The sequence below is a fragment of the Phyllobates terribilis genome, unplaced genomic scaffold, assembly GCF_046119375.1.
Source record: "Phyllobates terribilis strain yellow unplaced genomic scaffold, ASM4611937v1 Scaffold_2__4_contigs__length_985480577, whole genome shotgun sequence".
Lineage (NCBI taxonomy): Eukaryota > Metazoa > Chordata > Amphibia > Anura > Dendrobatidae > Phyllobates > Phyllobates terribilis.
The window spans coordinates 220,010,602-220,033,130 of NW_027362762.1; the positions used below are offsets into that span (position 1 = coordinate 220,010,602).

At 40.1% G+C, this 22,529-nt stretch overlaps 1 protein-coding gene across 1 annotated transcript in view; it reads left to right on the forward strand.

The window, feature by feature from the left end:
* Positions 1–22,529, forward strand: part of VWA8 (von Willebrand factor A domain containing 8) — a 524,780-nt gene that overhangs the window by 305,027 nt on the left and 197,224 nt on the right. The window contains exons 25-28 of the mRNA XM_073663915.1: positions 5,109–5,228; positions 7,441–7,646; positions 11,914–12,065; positions 19,857–19,965. Of these exons, the coding sequence (XP_073520016.1) occupies positions 5,109–5,228; positions 7,441–7,646; positions 11,914–12,065; positions 19,857–19,965 (587 nt within the window). The remainder of the gene's footprint in view (positions 1–5,108; positions 5,229–7,440; positions 7,647–11,913; positions 12,066–19,856; positions 19,966–22,529) is intronic.

A 22,529-nucleotide genomic window follows, 5' to 3' on the forward strand; every position in this document is an offset into this window, starting at 1 on the left:
TCCCAGTCAATATCCGGGTAGTTGAAGTCCCCCATTACAATCACCTCATTATGTTTTGCTACTTTGTCTATTTGTCCTAATAGCAGTTTCTCATTCTCCTCTGTTATATTGGGTGGCTTATAGCAGACCCCCAGTAATATTTTATTATTATTTTTTGCCCCCTCTATCTCTACCCACATGGACTCGACCCCCTCTTCTCCCTCTCCTATATCTTCCCTTAGTCTGGGCTTTAGACGTGACTTTACATATAAGCAGACTCCTCCGCCCTTCCCCTGTTTCCGGTCCCTTCTAAATAAACTATAATCTGTTAAATTTACCGCCCAGTCGTAGCTATCGTCTAGCCAAGTCTCTGTTATACCTACGATGTCATACCTCTCCTCCGATATAAGCGCCCGCAGCTCATCCGCCTTATTGGTCAGGCTTCTTGCGTTGGTCAGCATGCAAGATAAAACTTTGGGGTTATTTAGCATCCTATTCTTCTCTAACGATCTAACTGTACTATCCCCACCCCCCTCTCCACCCTCATTATATTCACTTCTCCCCTTCCCCCTTGCTAGCCTCACATCCCACCTATTTCCTTGGTTTCCCCCCCCCGTCTCTAGTTTAAAAACTCCTCCAACCTATTAGCCATCTTCTTCCCCAGCACCGCTGCACCCTCCCCATTGAGGTGCAGCCCGTCCCTACGGTAGAGCCTGTAGCCGACAGCGAAGTCGGCCCAGTTCTCCATGAACCCAAACCCTTCTGCCTTGCACCAACTCTTTAGCCACTTATTCACCTCCCTAACCTCCCGTTGGCGCTCCTGTGTGGCTTGCGGGATTGGTAGTATTTCTGAGAAAACTACCTTGGAGGTCCTTGCCCTAAGCTTCCTACCTAGATCCCTGAAATCATTTTTAAGGACCCTCCATCTACCACTCACTTTGTCATTGGTGCCAATGTGGACCATGACCGCTGGGTCTTCGCCAGCCCCACCCAGTAACCTGTCAACCCGATCCGCGATGTGCCGGACTCGAGCGCCAGGGAGGCAGCACACCGTTCGGCGATCCCGGTCTTTGTGACAGATTGCCCTGTCTGTCCCCCTAATAATAGAGTCACCCACTACCAGGACCTGTCTAGCCTGCCCTACACTTCCCCCCTCCCCCTCATTACTGGAGCATACACTCCCCCGGCGGTCAGAGGATCTGTCCTGCTCCAATAATGCCGGTTCTGAACCAGCCTTCCTATACTTCTTCCCTCTATCCCTTCTAACTGTTACCCAGCTCCCTGCCTGTTCAGCCTGCGCTTCCCCACTAAGCTCCACCCCCAGTGTTGACCCATTGAGTGTCTGCTCGGTGAGCAGCAAACTCCGTTCCATGTTGTCTATGCTCCTCAGTACCGCTATCTGAGCACTTAGATCCAGGATTTGGGCTTCCAAGTGCACGATATGCTCACATCTCTCGCAGCAGTATGGATCCCTGAGCGGTAGCTCAGGGAATGCATACATTGTGCAAGATGTACACTGCACGGCTCCGGCCAACATGGACGTCATTCTAAATATGGGGATACAGTCAGTATATATGTACAAGTACAAAACACAATTATTTATATATAGGTGTATGGACGGGGATCAATTAGGGATGTGTAAGTGTATCGATTAGATATCGGCGCGGGATCAGTTAAGTATGGACGGGGGATCAATTAAGTATCAATTAAGTATGGACGGGGGATCAGCTGAGTGGGTCAGGTGGATTAATTAAGTATGGACGGTGTGTCAATTAACTATGGACTGGGATCAATAAGTATGGACTGGGGAAATAATTGTGGACTAGGGAATCAATCAATTAATTATGGACAGGGGGTTTAATTAAATAGGATGGGGGGTAAAGCAAATAAATAGGTATGGACTGTGGGTCAATTAACTAAGGACTGGGGATCAATAAGTATCAATAATATCAATAAATATGGACTGGGGAAATAATTAATTGTGGTCTGGGGAATCAATCAATTAATTAATTATGGACAGGGGTTAATTAAATATGGTGGGGGATAAGGCAAATAAATAGGGACTGGGGATGAGTAAAAGTGGACAAGGGGAATCTATTAAATAGGACAAGGGGGATCAATCAATTATGGGCTGGGGGGGTCAATCATTTAAATGTGGTCAGGGGGATCACTTTAATATGGACGGGGGGTGGTCGGGGATCAATTAAATGAGGACGGGGGGGTCAATTTAATGTGGTCAGAGGGATCAGTTAAATATGGACGGGGGTGTTCAGGGGAATCAATTTAAATATGGACGGGGGGGTAATCAATTAAATATGGACTAGGTAATACAATGCAGTTACAATACAGATACAAATACAATACAGTACAGTACACACTTGGGTTCAGTAGGGCCGCTTATCGCGGCCTCCTGCCCCTCACTCACCTCCTCTAGGGACGCTGCACGCTATCACAGCGCGCTTGTCCCTCCGGTCGCCTCTTACCGGTCCTCCTGATCACCTCCTGGTCACCACCACCTGGCACCCTCCGCTGGCCGGCACTGCACGCTGCCACAGCGCTCTCTTGCGCTCGTCCCTCCGGTCGCCTCCTACTGGTCCTCCCGGTCCGCTCGGTCACCTCCGCCTGGCTCTCCTCCCTTCCCAGGAGCTCTCTCCACACACAGCACAACTCTTGCAGCACACGGCAGGCTCCGCCTCCACCACTTCCTGTCAGGCCTCCTCCCACTTTAGAGGTCATTTAATCTTCAGCTTGCTTAACTGTTCACAATAAAATAGTAATTTTGACCAGGGGTGCTCATACTTTTACATGCCACTGTAGATCTAAACAGCATTAAGAAAAATGTGAATTTGTCAGGAATAAGACATCGAATCGCAGATATCAAGATATGCCTCATTATCACATCAGAAATCTGCAGCCTAATCCTGATGTCTCTGAGAACATTATTGTTCCAGGACAATGCATCAACCTGTGCTGCCGGTGACAGGTCTTCTCTGATTACACTGTGTCTTTGTGCTTATGTACATTTGTGTTGGTGTATGTATTTTCGGTATCTTGCTGGATGCTGAATCTTAGCCATACTTATTATTTTTGCCATGGTAACTACATTTTTCTTCGTTTCATCGTCTGATCACTGAGTGTTGCTGATCCTAAACTTGTTTTAGTGTCTTTTTCTTCTGTTTGTAGTGACTTTCTTAGTTACACCTGTACAATATGAAGGGCTCATCAGTCGTAGTGATTTATATTAGCAGAAGCACGCTATTCTCCTTGCGTTATCACAGTAGAAGCCACAATATATTGCACTTGTCTCTATTTTTCAGCCTTGTGATAGATGTCCACTTTTCCATGGTAATCCTTATATAGTGCAGGAGAATTAATTAATGGAAAATCCCAGGATTACTATATAGTAGTAAAAGTACATCTAATGCTACATGTCATGGAGTAAACATCAACAGTAGCAGATGTAGTGCTTAGAAATGTACAAGCTAAAGCTGGAGACAAGATGGTTTTACTCTGGAGAGCTATTTCACTGTAATCTCCCTGGTATAAAACACAAATTCGGTGACAAAGTCAGAAAGTAAGTGATTTACTGAATCCTGTGGCATTTTAGTGAATGCAAATTTCACATAGCAAATTACATTCAAAATGCTGAAATCCACATCAAATCTGCTGCAAGTTCACAATATTTTATTATAAGAATACTTTTCTGAAATTGTCAGCTCCTCATCCTCTGCTGATATCTACTCTACGTAAAGGGGTTTTCCAGTACTTCAAAATTGAGGTCTTCTCTTTTGGCTAGATAATCATAATCAGATCTATGGGGGTCCGATTCCCAGCACCCTCAGCTGATTGAAAAGTCCAAGATGCATAAGAGGTCGCAAAGGAACACTTAAGCATTTTAGAATAACCCCAAGTCAATAAAATGTCAGGTATATGAATCTGTCCAGTTAGGAAGAATAACCTGGTTTGGTACCATTGAAAGTGACATCTGGTCCACTGGAGAAAAAACAGCAAGAGGGAGGAACAGGAGGAGCACGATCCGATCCCTACAAAATGAGCTCTAGAGGGCTACCGATGTGCATAATTCTGATGAATCTGTCAGAAACAGATTCATGGAACATGACACGATGGTCCAATGTCCTGTAATGGGATCAGCTCAGGAATCGGCACTGTGCAGCTAAATTGGCATTCACCAGAGAGCACCAGAAATGGCATGTCCACTGTTGGTGTCCCCTTCTCTTCTCTGATAACAGCATGTTCACACTTAGCATATGTGGAAGACTTAAGAGTCTGAAGATGCCATGGTGAAGGTCATGCTGCTTGCAATATCATCCAGCATGACCAGGCTAGTGGTGGGACACTGATGGTTTCGGGGGGCATATCCTTAGAAGATTGCACAAACCTCCACATGATATCCAACATTAACCTACTGCTGTTATGTTCCAGAAATAAGCCCTCAGAGCCATTGTCAGAACTTACCCTGGTGCAGTGGGCCCTCATGGTGCAGGACAATGCCCGACCTAATGTGGCAAGAGTGTGTAGGCAGTTCCTGGATGACGAAGGCATTGATATCTTTTGCTGGCCTTCACATTCCCCAGACTTGAATCCAATTGTAAACCTTTAAGATATTATGTACCCATTCATCTGACACTACCAAGTAGTTCACAAACAGTGCAGGATCTCCGTAAAGCCCTATTCAGGTGTGGGGGAGAACTCATGACACCATCCACCGTCTCATCAGGAGCTTGGCCAGACATTGTCTATAGTGCATAAGGGCACATGGTGCAGTACACACTACTGAGTCACATTATGAGTTTCCGTGATGAAATTCATACAGATTGGATCTGCCTGTGATTTAAATTTTTCATATTGATTTTTGGGGTTATTTGACTGATGATTTTGGTTTCCTTTGACACATTATTTTCTTCTCAATGATATACACAATTTAGATCAGTAAAGATTTTCAGCTAAATCTTTGGTTCATCAAGGTCCAATGTGAGATTTCAGTGTTCCCTTCACTTTTGGAGCAGTATAGTTTAACAACATATATTTTAGCTGGTTTTGTAGTCTGATTTATCACCTTTTTTCACTCAAAATTTGAATACCATACAATCTGTTTTACTTTTTTCCAGATTTATCAGAATGCATAAAAAGAGATAATGTGATTGCTATTCACCCTGATTTCAGAATGATAGTCTTGGCCAATAGACCCGGGTTTCCATTCTTGGGAAATGATTTTTTTGGTGCATTGGGTAAGTAGTATTGCTGCTAGATACATCTTTTCTCATTATAAAACCTATTTTTCATGTTTTGTATCCTAACAAATATATTCATTAACCCATTACTGTTTGATGAAAACGGGCACTTGAGGTTGCGAGTCTGCAGTGATGTCTATAGCAGGAGCAGATGGGGTCACCAGTTGTCAGAGACAACCGGGGACCCTGGTGAGAAGACAAAGGCAGTTTATTACTGCTTCTAGCTTCTCTGCTTTAGGCTACATATACTGTACCTTAATCTTGGCTATTGGTGGCCATAAAGAGCATATTTGGCATGTATCATCCTTATTTTGCTAATCAAATAACCATCAATCGATAGTGTAACCCCTTAACGACCACCGATAAACTTTTTTAACGATGGTCATTAGGGGCCTTATTCCTCAGCACTTTTTTTTTACGGCACTGATGAATGAATGAGACATGGCTTTAATCTGTTCCAGCCAAATTTGTGCTTCAAAAATCAAATAGTGCTTCTATCTTTCTGAGCCATGCCATGTGCCCAAACAACAATTTTTTTTAATCTAATTTGGGAGATATCCACAATTGGGCGAAATTGCTTAATAAATTGTGGGGTCCAATTTCTCTTATTACCTCTTGTGAAAATGAAAAATTTGGAGCTAAGGTAATATTTTAGTGGAAAATTATTTTTACTTTGCTTTAATTGCTGTGTAGCACATGAAGGGTTAACAGTTTTCCTGAAGTAGTTGGGAATCATTCGAGGAGTGTCATTTTTGAAATGGTATTTACATTTTTTCAAATTCTGTGTTAATTTGAATTTTTAACATTTTAACAGCAAATGGTACCCGGGTCCGGAGGAGAGTCTCCTCTTCTCCAAACCCGGGTACCATCCGCACATTGAACCGCATGATATCTGCATGTGCAGATGTAGTGATTCGGATATTATGCGATTCAATGCAAGTCAATAGCGGCGAAAACGCAGCGATTCCGCAAAATAATTGGTAATGCAGCGAATTTTTCCGCAATGATAATCCGCAGCGGAAATTTCCGCAGCATGTGCACAGCACATGCGGATTATCATTGGGGAACATGGCAGACCTTCTACCAAGCTGCGGAAACGCTTAAAAAACGCATAGTGGGCGCACAGCCTAAAGTAGACAATTTGGAAATGTTAGTTTTTAACTATTTTTTGTGGTCTGAATGCCTGGTTTAAGGATATAAGCATTCAAAGTTTGAAAATTTGCTAATTTCTAAAAATTTTCAGCAAATTTCAGTTATTTTTTATAAAAACAATAACATTTCGACCTACATTTACCCCAACATAAAGTACAGTGTGTAACATCATTTGTCTAGGGAAAATTGGAAGCCCCCATACATATTAGAAAGTCAGCGGATTCAGGCAAGATCAATGGGTTCGGCTGATTTTTGTCAGATGTGTATGGGGGCCTTAAACAAGTCGTCCAATTCTGGACAAGCCATTTGATTTGTCCCCAATGTGTAGAATAAAAATAATAATAGTTACCTACTGCACTGGATCTTGTGACATTGCATGTGTCACGTAAACGCTGCAGCCTATCGGTGTATGTTGAACAGCAGCAACCCACATGTGACATAAACAATGTGATAAGATTGTCAGGGACGCAGGTCTTGGAGCAGGGGAGCGGTACTGTTCTGGGAAGTAAGTATGCTCTTTTTATTTTTTAAATTAAGCACGTTGGCTTCATTTAAAAGACGTGGTCCAGATGTGGCCAATCCCTTTAAGTGTCAGAGAGGTGTCAGATAAGGTGTTTTGCACTACTTTATTCTGCCCTGCCATAGCATCATTATGGATTACAAGCAATATTCATAATTTTATGTCTGATCTATTGTTATAGCCAATTAAGCCATTTTTTTTTCTATTTTTCCTTAAAATGCACCAAATTTATCAAAGTTTCTCTTACTAGATGTCTAATTTGTCTTGTCTACACTATTAGTTGTCTTAATTTGATTCAGTAATCAAACTTTGATGCAATTTGAACACTTGGGATCCCAATTTAGGATACACCCTCTTTCATATCAAACCACGCCCCATTGCCTTTGGGCTACACCTCTTTTCCCAGCAAATCAGAAAGCTTGTATAAAGGATATTATAAATGTGGAACAAGTGAGGTTCAGGTTTATAGCACATACAGCTTAGTATATCAGCCCTATGTGTGTCCTGTGAGACGGTGTAACAGGTCTTCTCTTGCAGGGGATATCTTCAGTTGCCATGCAGTGGATAATCCCGTGCCCCAGTCTGAACTTGCCATGTTAAGACAATATGGGCCCAATGTGCCTGATGCCATATTACAGAAACTTGTAGCTGCCTTTGGAGAGCTTAGAAGTATGGCAGACCAAGGATTTATCTCCTACCCGTATTCCACCAGAGAAGTTGTTAATATTGTGAAACACCTGGAGGTAAATGTAGATTTTAGTATTCAGGCCTATACACCATTCCAAAACATGAATTATAATGATGTATGACTATATCCTTCACATATGAAACATAAGTTTTAACTGCATTGGACAAGACTACACCTTTGGCTATGGACACACCAACGTATATTCTCTCATCCGAGAGAATCGTGAAGAGTATGCAAATCACACTCTCTGATCAGTGTGTGATCATAGTGGGCTTCGATACTCTCGGATGAGGAGAAGATGGCAAAAAAATGTCTCCATTATGTTAGTCCATGAAAATCGGACTCCACTCAGATGTCATGCGAGTGCAGTCCAGTGTTTTCCACAGACTCATTGACTTGCATGGCTAAGTGTGATCCAATCGGATCCAACTCTGGCATGTTGCGATTTTTTCATTGGACAGACTAACATTGGTCCGAGTTTGATCCGATGTTTTCTTGGATCATACTCTGAGCAATAATACGGTAGTCTGCACGCGCCCTAAGAGAGATGAAAAACTTCTGAACTTGGAGTTTTTTGTGTTTCTACTTTAAGGTAATGTGATTTTTTTATTCAGCTACAAAAAAAGACTGAACAACAGCAGCTAATATCAAGTAAATCATATTTTATTGTATCTAGTCTTGGTTTCATCTTTTCACATAGAGAAAAAAAACTACTAATATATGTTAAATGTACCCTGCAACTCTTATGTATTAAGCCACATTTAAGATGCATAGACTAAACACTTATATTGATTTCCTTTTAATATAGCCTAAAATGTGAAAATCTAGATTAATGAAAGATAGAAACATGTCACCTTTCATCAATAAACTGGACTAATTGTTGTCTCTGTGGATTATTGTCTCCAGCAGTAATCTAATTCTTGCAATTAATGGGCTGTTGTTGCCTGCTCGATCGACATAAATTACATCTTAGCATTATCTCTACATTTAGTTTTTATTCTATCAAGAAAATACAGTGGGTACGGAAAGTATTCAGACCCCTTTACATTTTTCACTCTTTGTTTCATTACAGCCATTTGGTAAATTCTAAAAAGTTCATTTTTCTCTCATTAAAGTACACTCTGCACCCCATCTTGACTGAAAAAAAACAGAAATGTAGAAATTTTTACAAATTTATTAAAAAAGAAAAACTGAAATATCACATGGTCATAAGTATTCAGACCCTTTGCTCAGTATTGAGTAGAAGCTCCCTTTTGAGCTAGTACAGCCATGAGTCTTCTTGGAAATGATGCAACAAGTTTTTCACACCTGAATTTGGGGAAGAATGGCAGAGGATCCCCAAATCCAGGTGTGAAAAAACTTTTTGCATCATTCCCAAGAAGACTCATGGCTGTAGTAGCTCAAAAGGGTGCTTCTACTCAATACTGAGCAAAGGGTCTGAATACTTATGACCATGTGATATTTCAGTTTTTCTTTTTTAATAAATTTGTAAAAATTTCTACATTTCTGTTTTTTTTCAGTCAAGGTGGGGTGCGGAGTGTACTTTAAAGAGAAAAAAATGAACTTTTTAGAATTTACCAAATGGCTGTAATGAAACAGAGTGAAAAATTTAGAGGGGTCTGAATACTCTACGTACCCACTGTAGATAATGTTTGTGTTTCTGTGTGTATGTTCAAGGGAAGATAGCTTTTTAAACTTTCTGATGGAGCTAATGGAAGTGTGCAGCATGCAAATTAAGTTTCTTTTTGGCCTGAGTAGAAATAAAGGCTAAATCACCTTTCTTTTTTTTTATACGTCACATGCTGAAAATTGGCATTATTCAGAAAGTGCCTCTAAGGCTATGTTCACACATTCAGTATTTGGTCAGTACTTTATATCAGTATTTGTAATCCAAAACCAGGAGTGAAACAATCAGAGGAAAAATATAATAGAAACACGTCACCACTTCTGTATTTATCACCCACTCCTGGTTTTTGCTTACAAATACTGAGGTAAAATACTGAACGTGTGAACTTGGCCTAAAGACAGTTTATTTGCCACTCCCAATAGAGAGGTAGCTATTTTTGCACATGCTGCTTGTACCACATATTAGAGAACACAGATCAAAGGACTCCATGCTACTGATCAGTGTTCATCCAACGGGTAAGACCCACATCTATAAGAGCAACATCTATGGCATAAAGTTGTGTCAGGAATTGTATTTCAGACCCCCACAGAAGCTTGGGTTGTTATCATCCCTCCATCCATACGTAAAACTGCTGTTTTCTGTGCTCATGATTTCTTCTATGACTAAGCACAAGCCCAGCAGTGACTTGATGAGTTCATATCCATAGTTTAATTAATGATTGGAGGAGGCTTGCTGTAAGTTTATGAAATAATGTTATACCGGTGTGTTGCAGCCGGTAGCTGGACGCGGCATCACGTCACTATGTACTGCTCCTGATCCCTTACTACTTGTGCTTTATTTCACCTCTATTAATCCCCTCTATTACATTACTTCATACAATTAGTAACTGACATGACTTTGTATGTGCACCATGTAGCTTTACTTTGTCCTTTACATTTTTATGATTGGATTTTATAGGAGAAAATGAAATATACTTAAGGAAAATCTCCCATCAAAATTTTCATCCTCTTAATATATTGCAGTCATCATATAGCAGTGTGTACTTACAATTATTTATTTTGCCTTTCTACCCAGTTAATTCTTCTCTTTTCCATTAGGTTTATGACATCATGTGATTAAAAACTGACTAGCTGAATTCCCTCTAAGCTCTATGTAGAGACAGGAAGTCTTTTTTATCTGCAGGAATCATCAGTCACTGCAAAAGTCCCTGATGGGGGAGAAGGAAGCAGCTGGGTCAGGAGTTGAAGAGGGAGATGATTTATGCAGGGACAAGAGACTTCCTGTTTCTACATAGAGCAGAGAAAAGAGGAGAATTAACTGGGTAGAAAGGGAACATGAGCAATTGTAAGTACACAGTGCTATATAATATGATGATTACAATATATTAAGAGGATAAAGAATTTGATGAGAGGGCTTCTTCAAAAGGCGCATAATGTGAGTTTTCACAGAGCACTGTTGCCTCACTACCTCATTCAGCTTTAGGAAGGTAGTAACAAGAGGTTAAAATATCAATGTTTTATCTGTTTATAGTAAAAACATATAGAATTAGCATCTATGCAACCTGATTTAGCAGACAAAAATTTCTCCGGGAATCGCTCTTTTTCAAATCCAAATTAAACTGACTGCACAATTATCCTATTAGCATACCCTTTTTTACTTCACACAGGGGGCTCAGAGGGCTTATTAATAATCACTCAGTTATTTTGCCACAACTCGAGCACTTATATTAGGGAGGTCCTTCTTTTTCCTATTTCAATCAGAAAACACTCTCATTGTCCCATTCGTACATGTGACCGGAGTGAATAAATATCATACCGCCCTTAAGTCAGAGTTATCCGAATGGGCAGACTTATCTGTCAAGAAGTCTCCTTCATTGGTGTCAGTGTTGGTTCCACCATGCTTGAGCCCAAGTCTGCCCTCTAGTATAGAAAATTGGTGGTAATGGTCCAATAATTATGCCAACAATTTAACTTTGTAGAAATCTGTGGACTACTAACATGGATTGATAAGCAGCATGATTTCAAAAATTGTTTATATATACAAAAGTTTTGGCATTGTATTGACAATATGAGACTTGAAGCTCAGGTATTCTTATGCTTCAGAGACTCATTCTGTCCATTCGGATAACTCTGACTTAAGGGCGGTATGATATTTATTCACTCCGGTAACCTGTATGAATGGGGCAATGAGAATGTTTTCTGATTGAAATAGGAAAAAAAAGGACCTCCCTAATATAAGTGCTGGAGTTGTGGCAAAATAACTGAGTGATTATTAATAAGCCCTCTGAGCCCCATGTGTGACGTAAAAACAGGGTATGCTAATAGGATAATTGTGCAGTCAGTTTAATTTGGATTTGAAAAAGAGCGATTCCCGGAGAAATTTTTGTCTGCTAAATCAGGTTGCATAGATTTATGTATATCTGTGGTTTTATATGCACAGTGCACTTTGGGTGTTAATTCTATATGTTTTTACTATAAACAAATAAAACATTGATATTTTAACCTCTTGCTACTACCTTCCGATTGATAATTGAGGTTACCCTTATTAGCGGAGTTGTTGCTCATTCAGCTTTACCAGTCTCTGTGCTGCTCATTGCACGGTGGAATTGCAAAAATACATGTATAATGAATATTTTGCATATTCTTATATATATCTAATGTATATTATGTTTCTCTTCATGTTTATCCCCAACCAGAAATTTCCTAATGAGGGGCTGGCAAATGTTGTTCGCAATGTCTTTGATTTTGATTCCTACAACCAAGAAATGCGGGAAATCTTGATTAACTCCTTACACAAGCATGGGATTCCAATAGGAGCCAAACCATCCAGTGTCCAGCTCGCTAAGGAGTAAGGATTAATAAAGTTTTATAAGATTTGTTTTTTAGAACTTTACTGTCCACGGTCATCAGATATTATGCATCAATGAAGAATATAGAAGGACAGTTTACTTGTCATTGTGTTAATGTTAGTAGCAATTTCTAATAAAACAAAGCTGTTGCTTTTTCATGTGTGTGCTTGTGTGCTTCTTCATTTCTGAAGAAAGTGTCAGTGAAATAAAAACTTTCTATAAAGGGTTGTTCTTTACCACCTCTTAGCTATGTTGCCTGAGTGCATGATTTTGCTTGGATCCGGGCTTTTTACTTAAGAAAACAAGATTAATATTTTAATTTCCCTTATACCCTCATGCTTGCATCCATTTCTCACTCTGCGTTTATCACTATCTGGTGCATTTGCCATTTCTTTAGACATTGTTGTGATTGATGTTAGCAGCCACTGTAAAGGCCGACACTCACATTAAACTTTACTAAATCTTAGGTTATCTAGCAACCATATAGTGCAGGGGTGGGCAATTGATTTTTACTGAGGGACCCCATGAGAGACCATGACTGTTGTGGGTGGCCGAACCAATAGGCTGAAATTAATTCTGCTCAATATTTACATATTAATTATAATTAATTATTTTATATTAATATTGTATCACATAAGTATGCTGACACCCCCTATATACAGTATGAGCCCTCACACAGTCCCCCTATATACAGTATGAAAATCAACCCAGTACCACTATATAGAGTGAGCCTCTAAATAGGCCCCCTATATACAATAGTAGCCCCCAAATAACCCCCTATATACAATATGAGCCCTCACATAGCCCCCTATATACGCTATGAGTCCCTACATAGACCCTATATAAAGTATGAGTCACCACACAGCCGCTCTGTATACAGTATGAGCCCCCAAATAATCCCCCTATATACAGAGTGAGCCACTAAACAGCCTTACTATAAACTGTATGAGCCCTCACACAGACCCCTATATTCAATATGTGCACTGAGCCCCCAAACAGTCCCCTTAGATACAGAATGAGCCACTACACAGCGCTCCTATAAACTGTATGAGACCTCATACAGACCCCTATATTCAGTATGAGCCCCCACATAGCTTCCCATGTACAGTATGAACCCCAAAGTAGCCACGTTATATACAGTATGATACCCCAGATAGCCCTCATATCTATAGCATGAGCCCCAAATAGCCTCCCTATACACAGCATGAGCCCTCACATAGCCCTCCTTTAACTGGCGCTCTGCTCTTAGCTGTGTGCATTGTTGCTTCGCACAGCAGTCACAATATAGTGACGTCTGCTGTCTCAGTCGCACATGCTGAAGGGTGGAAGAAGCCGGAGGCTCCCTCCTCCACCATTATATTTACCGCTATTTGCATCCTGAGGATGCAGATAGCGGAGATATCGGGACGCCGGGCGGGGGAGAGTGGCCGCACCATGCTGTCAATGTGCCAGTATTTTCAGCCCACAAGCCGGACTGGAACAGCCAAAGGGCCGGATGAATATTCCTCATTTTTTTTTATAATCTAGAAGTGTATCTTTTAAGATATATTATACCACCCACCAATTCTGAGTCCTTGAAAGAAGTTCGAGCCTGCACATTACAGCTGTTCATATATTATGCTAAAATGAAACTTGCTGATCTTGTAACCCTAAAAGTCCTTAATGTGAATAAATATTTGTGATATTTGATGTATTCCGAGCGTTGGTGTTAATAGACTTACAGTGGAGAAATTAAGTATTTGATACACTGCTGATTTTTGCAAGTTTTCCCACCTACAAAGAATGGAGAGGTCTGTAATTTTTATCGTAGGTACACTTCAGCTGTGAGAGACAGAATCTTTAAAAAAATCCTGTAACTGCAAACAAAGGTTTCTGTACCAAATATTAAGTTCTGTTTTTCTGTTGTATCAAATACTTATTTAATGCAATAAAATGCAATTTAAATATTTTAAAATCATACAATGTGATTTTATGGTTTTTATTTTTAGATTCTGTCTCTCCCAGTTGAAGTGTACCTACAATAAAAATTACAGACCTCTGCATTCTTTGTAGGTGGGAAAACTTGCAAAATCGGCAGTGTATGCAATAATTATTTTCCCCACTGCATATATTCCCTATATTATATAAAACCAATAAAAACACCAACAAAAATTATAAAGAAAAATTACACAAATGTTATGCGCCACAGTTGACATGGTACTCTTAAGCTGACCATTAACATACAGTACTGTTCTCACTATGGCCGAGCATCAACATTTGAATCCGTGCACTCTTTCTATAGAAATAGAGGAGAGATGCGTCACTTCTTGATGCACTGTCTAAATTCAGCTTGTTTATTCCTGTCTCTCCCAAGATTACATGGATATGAGTGGCTATAGACAACAGATTATGTTCTTACTGGCCATAGCAAAAATCTCATTTTCTGTACCAAAGCTGCTTATCGAACGGTCAGTTTATCTGTCTATTTAATTTGTGATCTTTACATTGTTCTGTATTTCCTGAAATCCTTTAAAGCCAGCCTTATTATACTGTCAGCTGTAAGTGAGAGATGTGCTAGAAATGGCATTTTGTTGTTGAGCTGCATGTATTACTCATAAATGGCCGCCTAGCGTTTTCAAATGTTAATTCACAATGAGCGATTCCCTTGAGTTTCCTGCCTTGTATTCTTCCAGAAAGGTCATCAAATAATGAATTCAGCCATTTCAAAATGGCTTGTCATACCTTTCAATATTAAAATTTAGAGTTATATTCAGTTTTTCCGGAGATCATATTTATAATCCTGGAACATAGCGTCAAAAGAGACAGGAAGATGACAGTAGGAAACAAACATTGTATCAAACCATACATCATTAGTTTGTGAAACTTCTAATATTAGTAAAGAATACTCGATAGAAAATGTTGAGGGCAGCCCGACTGTGATTATCATCCGTGAAATTACATTACTCCTTACATAAAATCTGAATGAAGCCTGTTCAATTATTTACTGGTAACTATGAACTATTCATGCCAGCTTTGTAATGAACATAATTTGAAAATCCAAGCTGATATTTTATTTATTATAATATATTATTATTTTATTTTTTATAATTTTTGTCCTGTCCCTATTTATCAATAGTACTCAAATATAAAAAATGCAACAATACCTAGAGGGTGTTTATCCAGCATTTTAAAATTGATTGTTCTTATAATATTGCTTGTTTTTAGTAAGAGACCGATGGTCTACTTTTGGACCCTGTTCATCACCGATTAGAAGGAGCTGTGGCATTTGTGCGAGTATTGCTGCCTCTTCAATGTGTTTGTAGACTGGATCACACTTGCCTGCACCATGCTTTGTAGCATTGTAACATTCATTTAAGTGGGATAACGCTATAAAATATTGCATGGTGACTAGTAAAAGTGCAACATGGGGTAGTATGAACAGCTTAAAGAGGTTGCTTTGCTCCCATGAGCACCACGGCCCTTTACACAGATGTTTCTCTGTGGTGCCGAGAGCCAGACCTCCTGAACTTATTATAGCTGTTTTGTTTGTTAATAATCATTCATTTGTTGGTTGTGAGCTTTTCTTCTTAAAGCGCACCTGTCAGCAGGATTGTGCTCAGTAAACTACATACACTGTCAGGTGGGTGACATTGCACGGATTAAAATGATACCTTGGTTGATGAAATCCGTCCTGTGGTTTTTGTGTAATCTTTAATTTCAGTTTGGAGATAATGATATGCTCGTGCTCCAGAGCGGTCTGTGGGAGGCGCTCTATCTGATGCTCTGCTTACATATTCATCTGTATGCTCTTATGACAGCTCACTGATCGTTCACTGACCTTTCTCCTATTTTACATAATGCGTCTACTAATGCAGGGCTAGGTAAAATAGGAGGCAGGTCAGTGAACGATCAGTGAGCTGTCATAAGAGCATACAGATGAATATGTAAGCAAATCACCAGATAGAGCACCGCCCCGAAGCACGAGCATATCATTATCTCCAAACTGAGAGTAAAGATTACACAAGAACCACAGGACGGATTTCATCAACCATGGTATCACATTAATCAGTGTAATGTCGCCCACCTGACAGTTTATGTAGTTTACTGAGCACAATCCTGCTGACAGGTGCGCTTAAAAAATAATTTTTAAGACCCTCTTTAAACTTTTGTTTTCCTATCCCAGCCTCCTATCACTGTTATTAAAAGCTAATAATATAGGTTAACTTGTGCCACTATGCAATCAAGTAAGTTAAAAATGAAAAATCAAAAAATCAGAATGGAAAAATGAGCATTTGTAAATTATTGCTTTTCTTTCCACTTCCAAATAAATGTTAGTGAAGAATGCTAGAACTGTAGAAAAAAAGATGTGGACCACAGATCCAAAAATCATACATTGATCTAATGCCGCTAGGCAAAAATGTTGAAAACTGAACATGAGGTTCTTAGTTTAACATTTTGGTCAGACTGTATCAAGCCCACTGCCACGTCACGGCAAACCTCTCAGTGGGTCACTAACTTTTTATAGCCTTAAAGAAGTTGTGCACTACTTTAGATTACCCCCCAATGTATCCCCCCTGGGGCCCCTAAGACTTTTTTTGTAAATACCTTCTCTTGCAGATAATGCCTGTGAGCGGCGCTATCTTTGGCCGCTCACAGGCATCACGTGACCCCGCGCTGACGTTACGACAAGTGAGTCATGACTCAGCGCTGGGGTGCCCGCGGTGGCTGCTGGGTTGTGGGCGGGGTTACCCTCCCATGTCACACCCAGCATCCACCGCGAGCTTTCCAAATGAATGGGGAGAGGCAGAGTGCGCGGTGGATGCCGGGTGTGACGCGAGGGGTAACCCTGCCCACAGAATGGCATCCACCATGGAAGCAGGAAGAAAAAGACCCCCAGCTGCTGCCATCACTTGTCGTGACATCAGCGGATGTCAGAGCCGGCTGCAGCCGGGGGTCACGTGATGCATGTGAGCGGCCAGTGATAGCGCCGCTCACAGGCATTATCTGCAACAGGAGGTAATTACAAAAAGTCTTAGGGGCCCCTAGGGGATACAATGGGGGGGGGGTAATCTAAAGTAGTGGACATCCCCTTTAATGAAGCCTTCAGTAGTTTCCAGTCTGGGTTATGTGGTAGGTTCCCCAGAGTGGTTTTCGCAAAGGCAGCCAGTTACCTGCGGCGGCTTGGAGGATGCGACTCCTCAATGTTCATTTATTCACTGCACGACCCACCTTTATATAGTCTGAGGTGTAACAAAATGGAGGGTTTGAAATGAATATTGAAAAGTCACCTGCCCTGTGCCTTGCATGGTTGTGGGACGTTCTTCTACACAATTGTAAGTGATTTATAAAGTTGTCTGACACTTTTTCTAAGAGAGAAGTGATGGTGTAAATCTTTATATACCGCCATGGCAAATAGAGTACACTACTGTGTAATTATATAATGGTGCACTGCTGTATTACATGTGTCCTACTCTATTCCAGAACCACCGCCTATCTTCGCGTCACACTTTCTCATTTACAAGTAAATGGAAAGTCACCTGTCATGGATGACACCGCGGTCATGGTCTTGTGATTTTGTCTTCCACATGGACAACAGGTTATGGTCCCTCAATGGAGTCTAGAGAAGGTTAGGGTTTCCCTAGCCTAAAGGAGTTTGGAAGCCACTGCCAAATCTTGCGTTCCCATTACAGTATAAAATTTATTTCTGCTTTTCTCGTTTGTGTCAGACACCCTTTACATGTCACTGATCCCCAGTTATTTCATTACTTAGATTTAAAAATATTATCGTACATAATGCTCACTGTAACAGTCTGCAGGCGATGAGTAAGTATAATAAAATCCTCCCACCTAAATTGAAGGGTCACCATTTAAACATCTATGAAAGCTTGCTAATTATAATTTCTTTGTCTTAAATAGGGGACTCCTCAACATCTAAAATATGTAAAAATGTATTTCTTAGAGACAGCGCCTCTCTAGTCCCTGGAATTTAATGTTTTCCTGCTTGCCAGACACATCCACACACAAGTGGGACTGGGTATGTTTTTTAATCTCCTATAATACACTAGGTCTGAGGACATGGCACAGGAATTTGGGTTACCTAACACCCACCATGGACATCATTTTATATGTTGAAATGACATGTCTTTTTTGAGAACCCTTTTAAATATTTTCTGTCCCCCTCCAACCCAACAAACTAAAATAATAAAGTAAGTTTCTTATTACAACTGGTTATGAATCCCACAACCACTAAACTAGGGTGCGTCAATTTTCTATCTTTATTTTTTTTACTTATTAGGATAATATAGCACTATAGCTCTTCTGACCATTAAAAAGCAATTGATGCCTGATAGAAAATAAGTATCTCAAGATTAAATATGCTATACAGCCAACACAGAAGACACAAAAACGTATTGGTGGGTGAACCAACAGGGAAACCCTCTAAAAGAGGTATCAATGGCACCAATTACAGAATAAATGTATATTCATGTGGTGTACAAAAGAAGGGAAGGGTAAAGTTAGTACAGAAACAAGTACACATAAGCTAGAAGGTTATATTAAGGTGCCAAAGGAAATCCGTTCCCTTACAAAAAATGAAAACCATTTTTTTTTTTTTTTTTTTTTTTTTTACATTTTGAGAGACCACTTTTTAACAGTTGGTTTTAGAAGATCATTCCCATCACTGATAAATTATTTAGTAAATCTGTTTTATGCTTTTGCTTAAGATATTAGACCCATTGTATATTAAGGGCAATGTTAACTTTGCCAGACAGTATTAATGAGAAATGTTGTTTGTTCTAAGATGTAACCTTGTTATGTTGTATATTCGCCACTGAAACAAGTTTAAAAAAAGAAATTAGTAAATTTCCCCAAAAAATAAATTGACAGTTTCTGTAGTGAATTTATCCCATATTTAATTACACTATTTTATTTTGTGTATTTAAATTGTGTATTCAGTGGTAAGGAAAATGAGTGTATATGAATCATTCCTAGCTTGTCCATTGTATTGTTTAACATATCGTTACATGTTCCCTTTAGCTAATTATTAACTGATCCGGAAACCGCATTTAAACCTATGAAGCGTAGGAGTGTGAAGAAGAGAACCTTTCACAAGTCTGGACATGAAGATGTGACACAATTCGATCATTTACTTAGATGAAATTGATTATGTTTTACCTGCACCAGGGAACATCTCATTTTTATTTATCAGTGAATTGTTAGAGATTAACACTTTTTTTTTGTCGAATTTTACTGTGAAAAGATAGTTAATAATTAACCGTTTCTCCCATTATAATGCATTATCTTGGGAATTAATTTCTGACCTGTATGTTATACTAATGACTCTGCTGTATAGAATAAATCTAGATAACATTTTCTGTTATGACTTATTGCATGCTGATGTCCGCCTTGTTACATCATGGTATGTAAATCTCCGTCTTCCTTGGATATAATTTTTATTATTACTCCTTGTGCACAGACAACCGTAAAATAGGTATCCAAACATCGCGTTTTGAAATTAAATCCATTATTTAATGTATTCTTTGCACATGGACAAATAATAAAGATTTTATCCAAGGAAGACATGGTTTCAACTTTTTTTTCTATTTGGATTTGCCCTTATGCCTGCTTTGGCTGCCGAGCACCCAGGATCAAACTACTGCAGTGGGGCTGCCTCACATGTTGTTGGATCATCATATGTGAACCATAGTCTCATCCATAAGGTCTTCATCTAAGTGCTGTGTACATAGATATTTCCCTTTTAGTGAGTCTGCTCTCCCATTCCTATGTAATGCATTTGTTTCTTCACTCCATAGGTTGCCACTTCCAGATATTAGTTTTGTCGGCCACTGGACCATGAACCAAGATGGAAATGCTCGCCGGAAACTTTTATGTCCAACTGAAACTCATCAACTTTTCATAAAGGTTATTTTTTTTTTATATTTTCTTGTTTACTCTTCTAAAACCAGAAACGCTTGATCAAGAGATGTGGATTGAGTAACAGAAAAACGTTCCCTATCATATCTCTACGTGCCAGAATTATTTCTTGATTTGCACAATATTTACTATATATTTTAGACACTTTCTGTGTCTTTTCGAACAGGGTGGCATGGCTTTGGTAAGAAGGGTGTAGCCTAACCTGCACCACTGGGTGAAAAAAAAAGTAAATAAAAATTTGGCTGCAATTCTGGCAGAAAGCAAGTCAGCTAATAGTGCAAACCTAGAATAGACACTTGAAAGATGCCCCAAACTTAATAAACAGTATGAGCTACTTTTAAATCTGGTGCAGGTTGAGACTAGTCACAGTTTGCACTGTTTTAAGAATAATGATGTGTTTACGGTTGCCGATGGCGGCCATTAAACGCCTGCCGATCGGCTAAATGTTTGCTGATCGTCCACCATCTGCCATTGTGTGCCCAACTTCCCAAGTGCACAGAATAATCAGTAAAAAATCATTTTGTCCGCATAGATTGTTCTCGGCAGCACATGTCCAATTTAAACAGGACAATGTGCTGCTGAGAATGATGATTTTTAAACCTGCTTAAAAATCACTTCACCCAACAAACAAGCATTTTGCTCATTCATCTGGTGATTGGCTGTCTGTTTACACTGCACTATTATCGGGAAATGACCTCTCCTAGGAGTTCTTGTTCACGATAATTGTCCTGTGCACCATTAGGCTACTTTCCCCTGATGAGTATCTGATGCGTTTTTGAAGTTGCAGAATTTTTGTAGCATTTCTGAACGTATCATGTAAATTAGGTTACTTGCGTTTTTTTCATTGTGATTTTGAGCCCTTTCTTTTCTCTTTTTGGTATGTCAGTATTTCATAAAGTTAAGCTTTAAATAAAGCTGCTTTGTTATTGATACTTCCTGGTATTTGGTTTTGACAAAACTTTATTGATGCAGTCCTGTGCGGATTGCGTGCTTTTTTAGTACGTTTCCACAGCAGAAATGCAGTAAAAACGCATATGCATTTTTTACCTGCTAATAGAATTCTCTGCGGAAAATCTGCACATAAAATTCAGCATAAGGCTATGTGCCCACGATGCAGAAATGCTCAGGATTTTTTCCTGAGCGTTTCTGCATCTCCCTGGCAGAAAAAACGCATGCTGATTGTACATGCGGATTGTACATGCGTTTTCCTGCCAGGGACATGCGGATGTGAAGCGTTCTTCACATGCATTTCCGCATGCGGGTTGACAAGCGCTTTCCAAGCGATTTTAGCATTACTTGGAAAGTGCTTGACAACTTGGTCACACTATATAAATCGATGCAAACGGCATGGATTTATATACTGTGACCGAAAGAATGTTTAAAAATAAAAAAATAAATCTATACTTACCTTCTGACGGCCCCCGGTGTCTTGTTTCCCTCTGTCCTGGCTGCCGGCAGCAGTACACTGAAGGACCTGCCGATGTCAGCGTCGCGTGACCCGTCACATGACTATGACGTCAGTGCAGGTCCTTCAGTCCATCGCTAGCTGCCAGCATGAAAGGACGAGTGTAGCGGGGGCCGCCAGAAGGTAAATATAATCTTTATTTTTTATTTTATTCTTTTTTTACAGGTTCTATGGTACCCGGGTGCAGAGGAGAGTCTCCTCTCCTCTAGACCTTGGTACCATCCGCACATTGAACGCATGCATTCCGCATGTTCTTATCTAGTGAAGCGGAATGCATGCGTTCTAATGCAAGTCAATGGCGGCGAAAACGCAGCGCTTCCGCAAAATAATTGGTAGTGCTGCATTTTTTTTCGCAATGATAATCCGCAGCGGAAATTTCCGCAGCATGTGCACAGCACATGTGGATTATCATTGGGGAACATGGCAGGCCTTCTACCATGCGTTTTTTAAGCGTTTCTGCAGCGTTTTTGCCGCTGCGGAAACGCTTAAAAAACGCATCGTGGGCACACAGCCTAACAAGAGAAATTAACGTGTTGCAAATTTCAAACACGCACCGCAGGTCAGTTTACACTATGTAACAAATGAGCACAGTGGGCATGAGATTCCTATAAATCCCCTCCACTTTGCTGGAACTGTAAATCGCTGTGTTTTTGATGCAAATACAAAGCATCAAAAACTTATTGTGGGAACACAGCCTTAGACGCTATTGATAAACAAGCACTTTTGATTTTCCAGCTTTATTAGATCCCTTGTAGAGGCACAGACCAGACCGTTATCTTATTGATAGCAACTGTGTAAATGGAGTGAATGAATGTTGCTGATCTACACTGATAACTATGTGGCGTTGCGTGGGGCAGTAGCTGTGGGCGAGGTGCTCGCCTCCTGCGCCCCGGCACGCAAGTGGGGGTCCTGGCTGGGTGTGTGGACTTTTGCTGTGAGGGCATTACGCTAGTGCGGGCCACATGTAACCACTGTTGCAGGTTTGCCAGGAGCAGATGTTTCACAGTTCAATGAGGAAGACCACCATTCAAAAATCAACTGTTTACTGAACGACAACTTGATAAGGGTTATATACAAGGTATAGCGG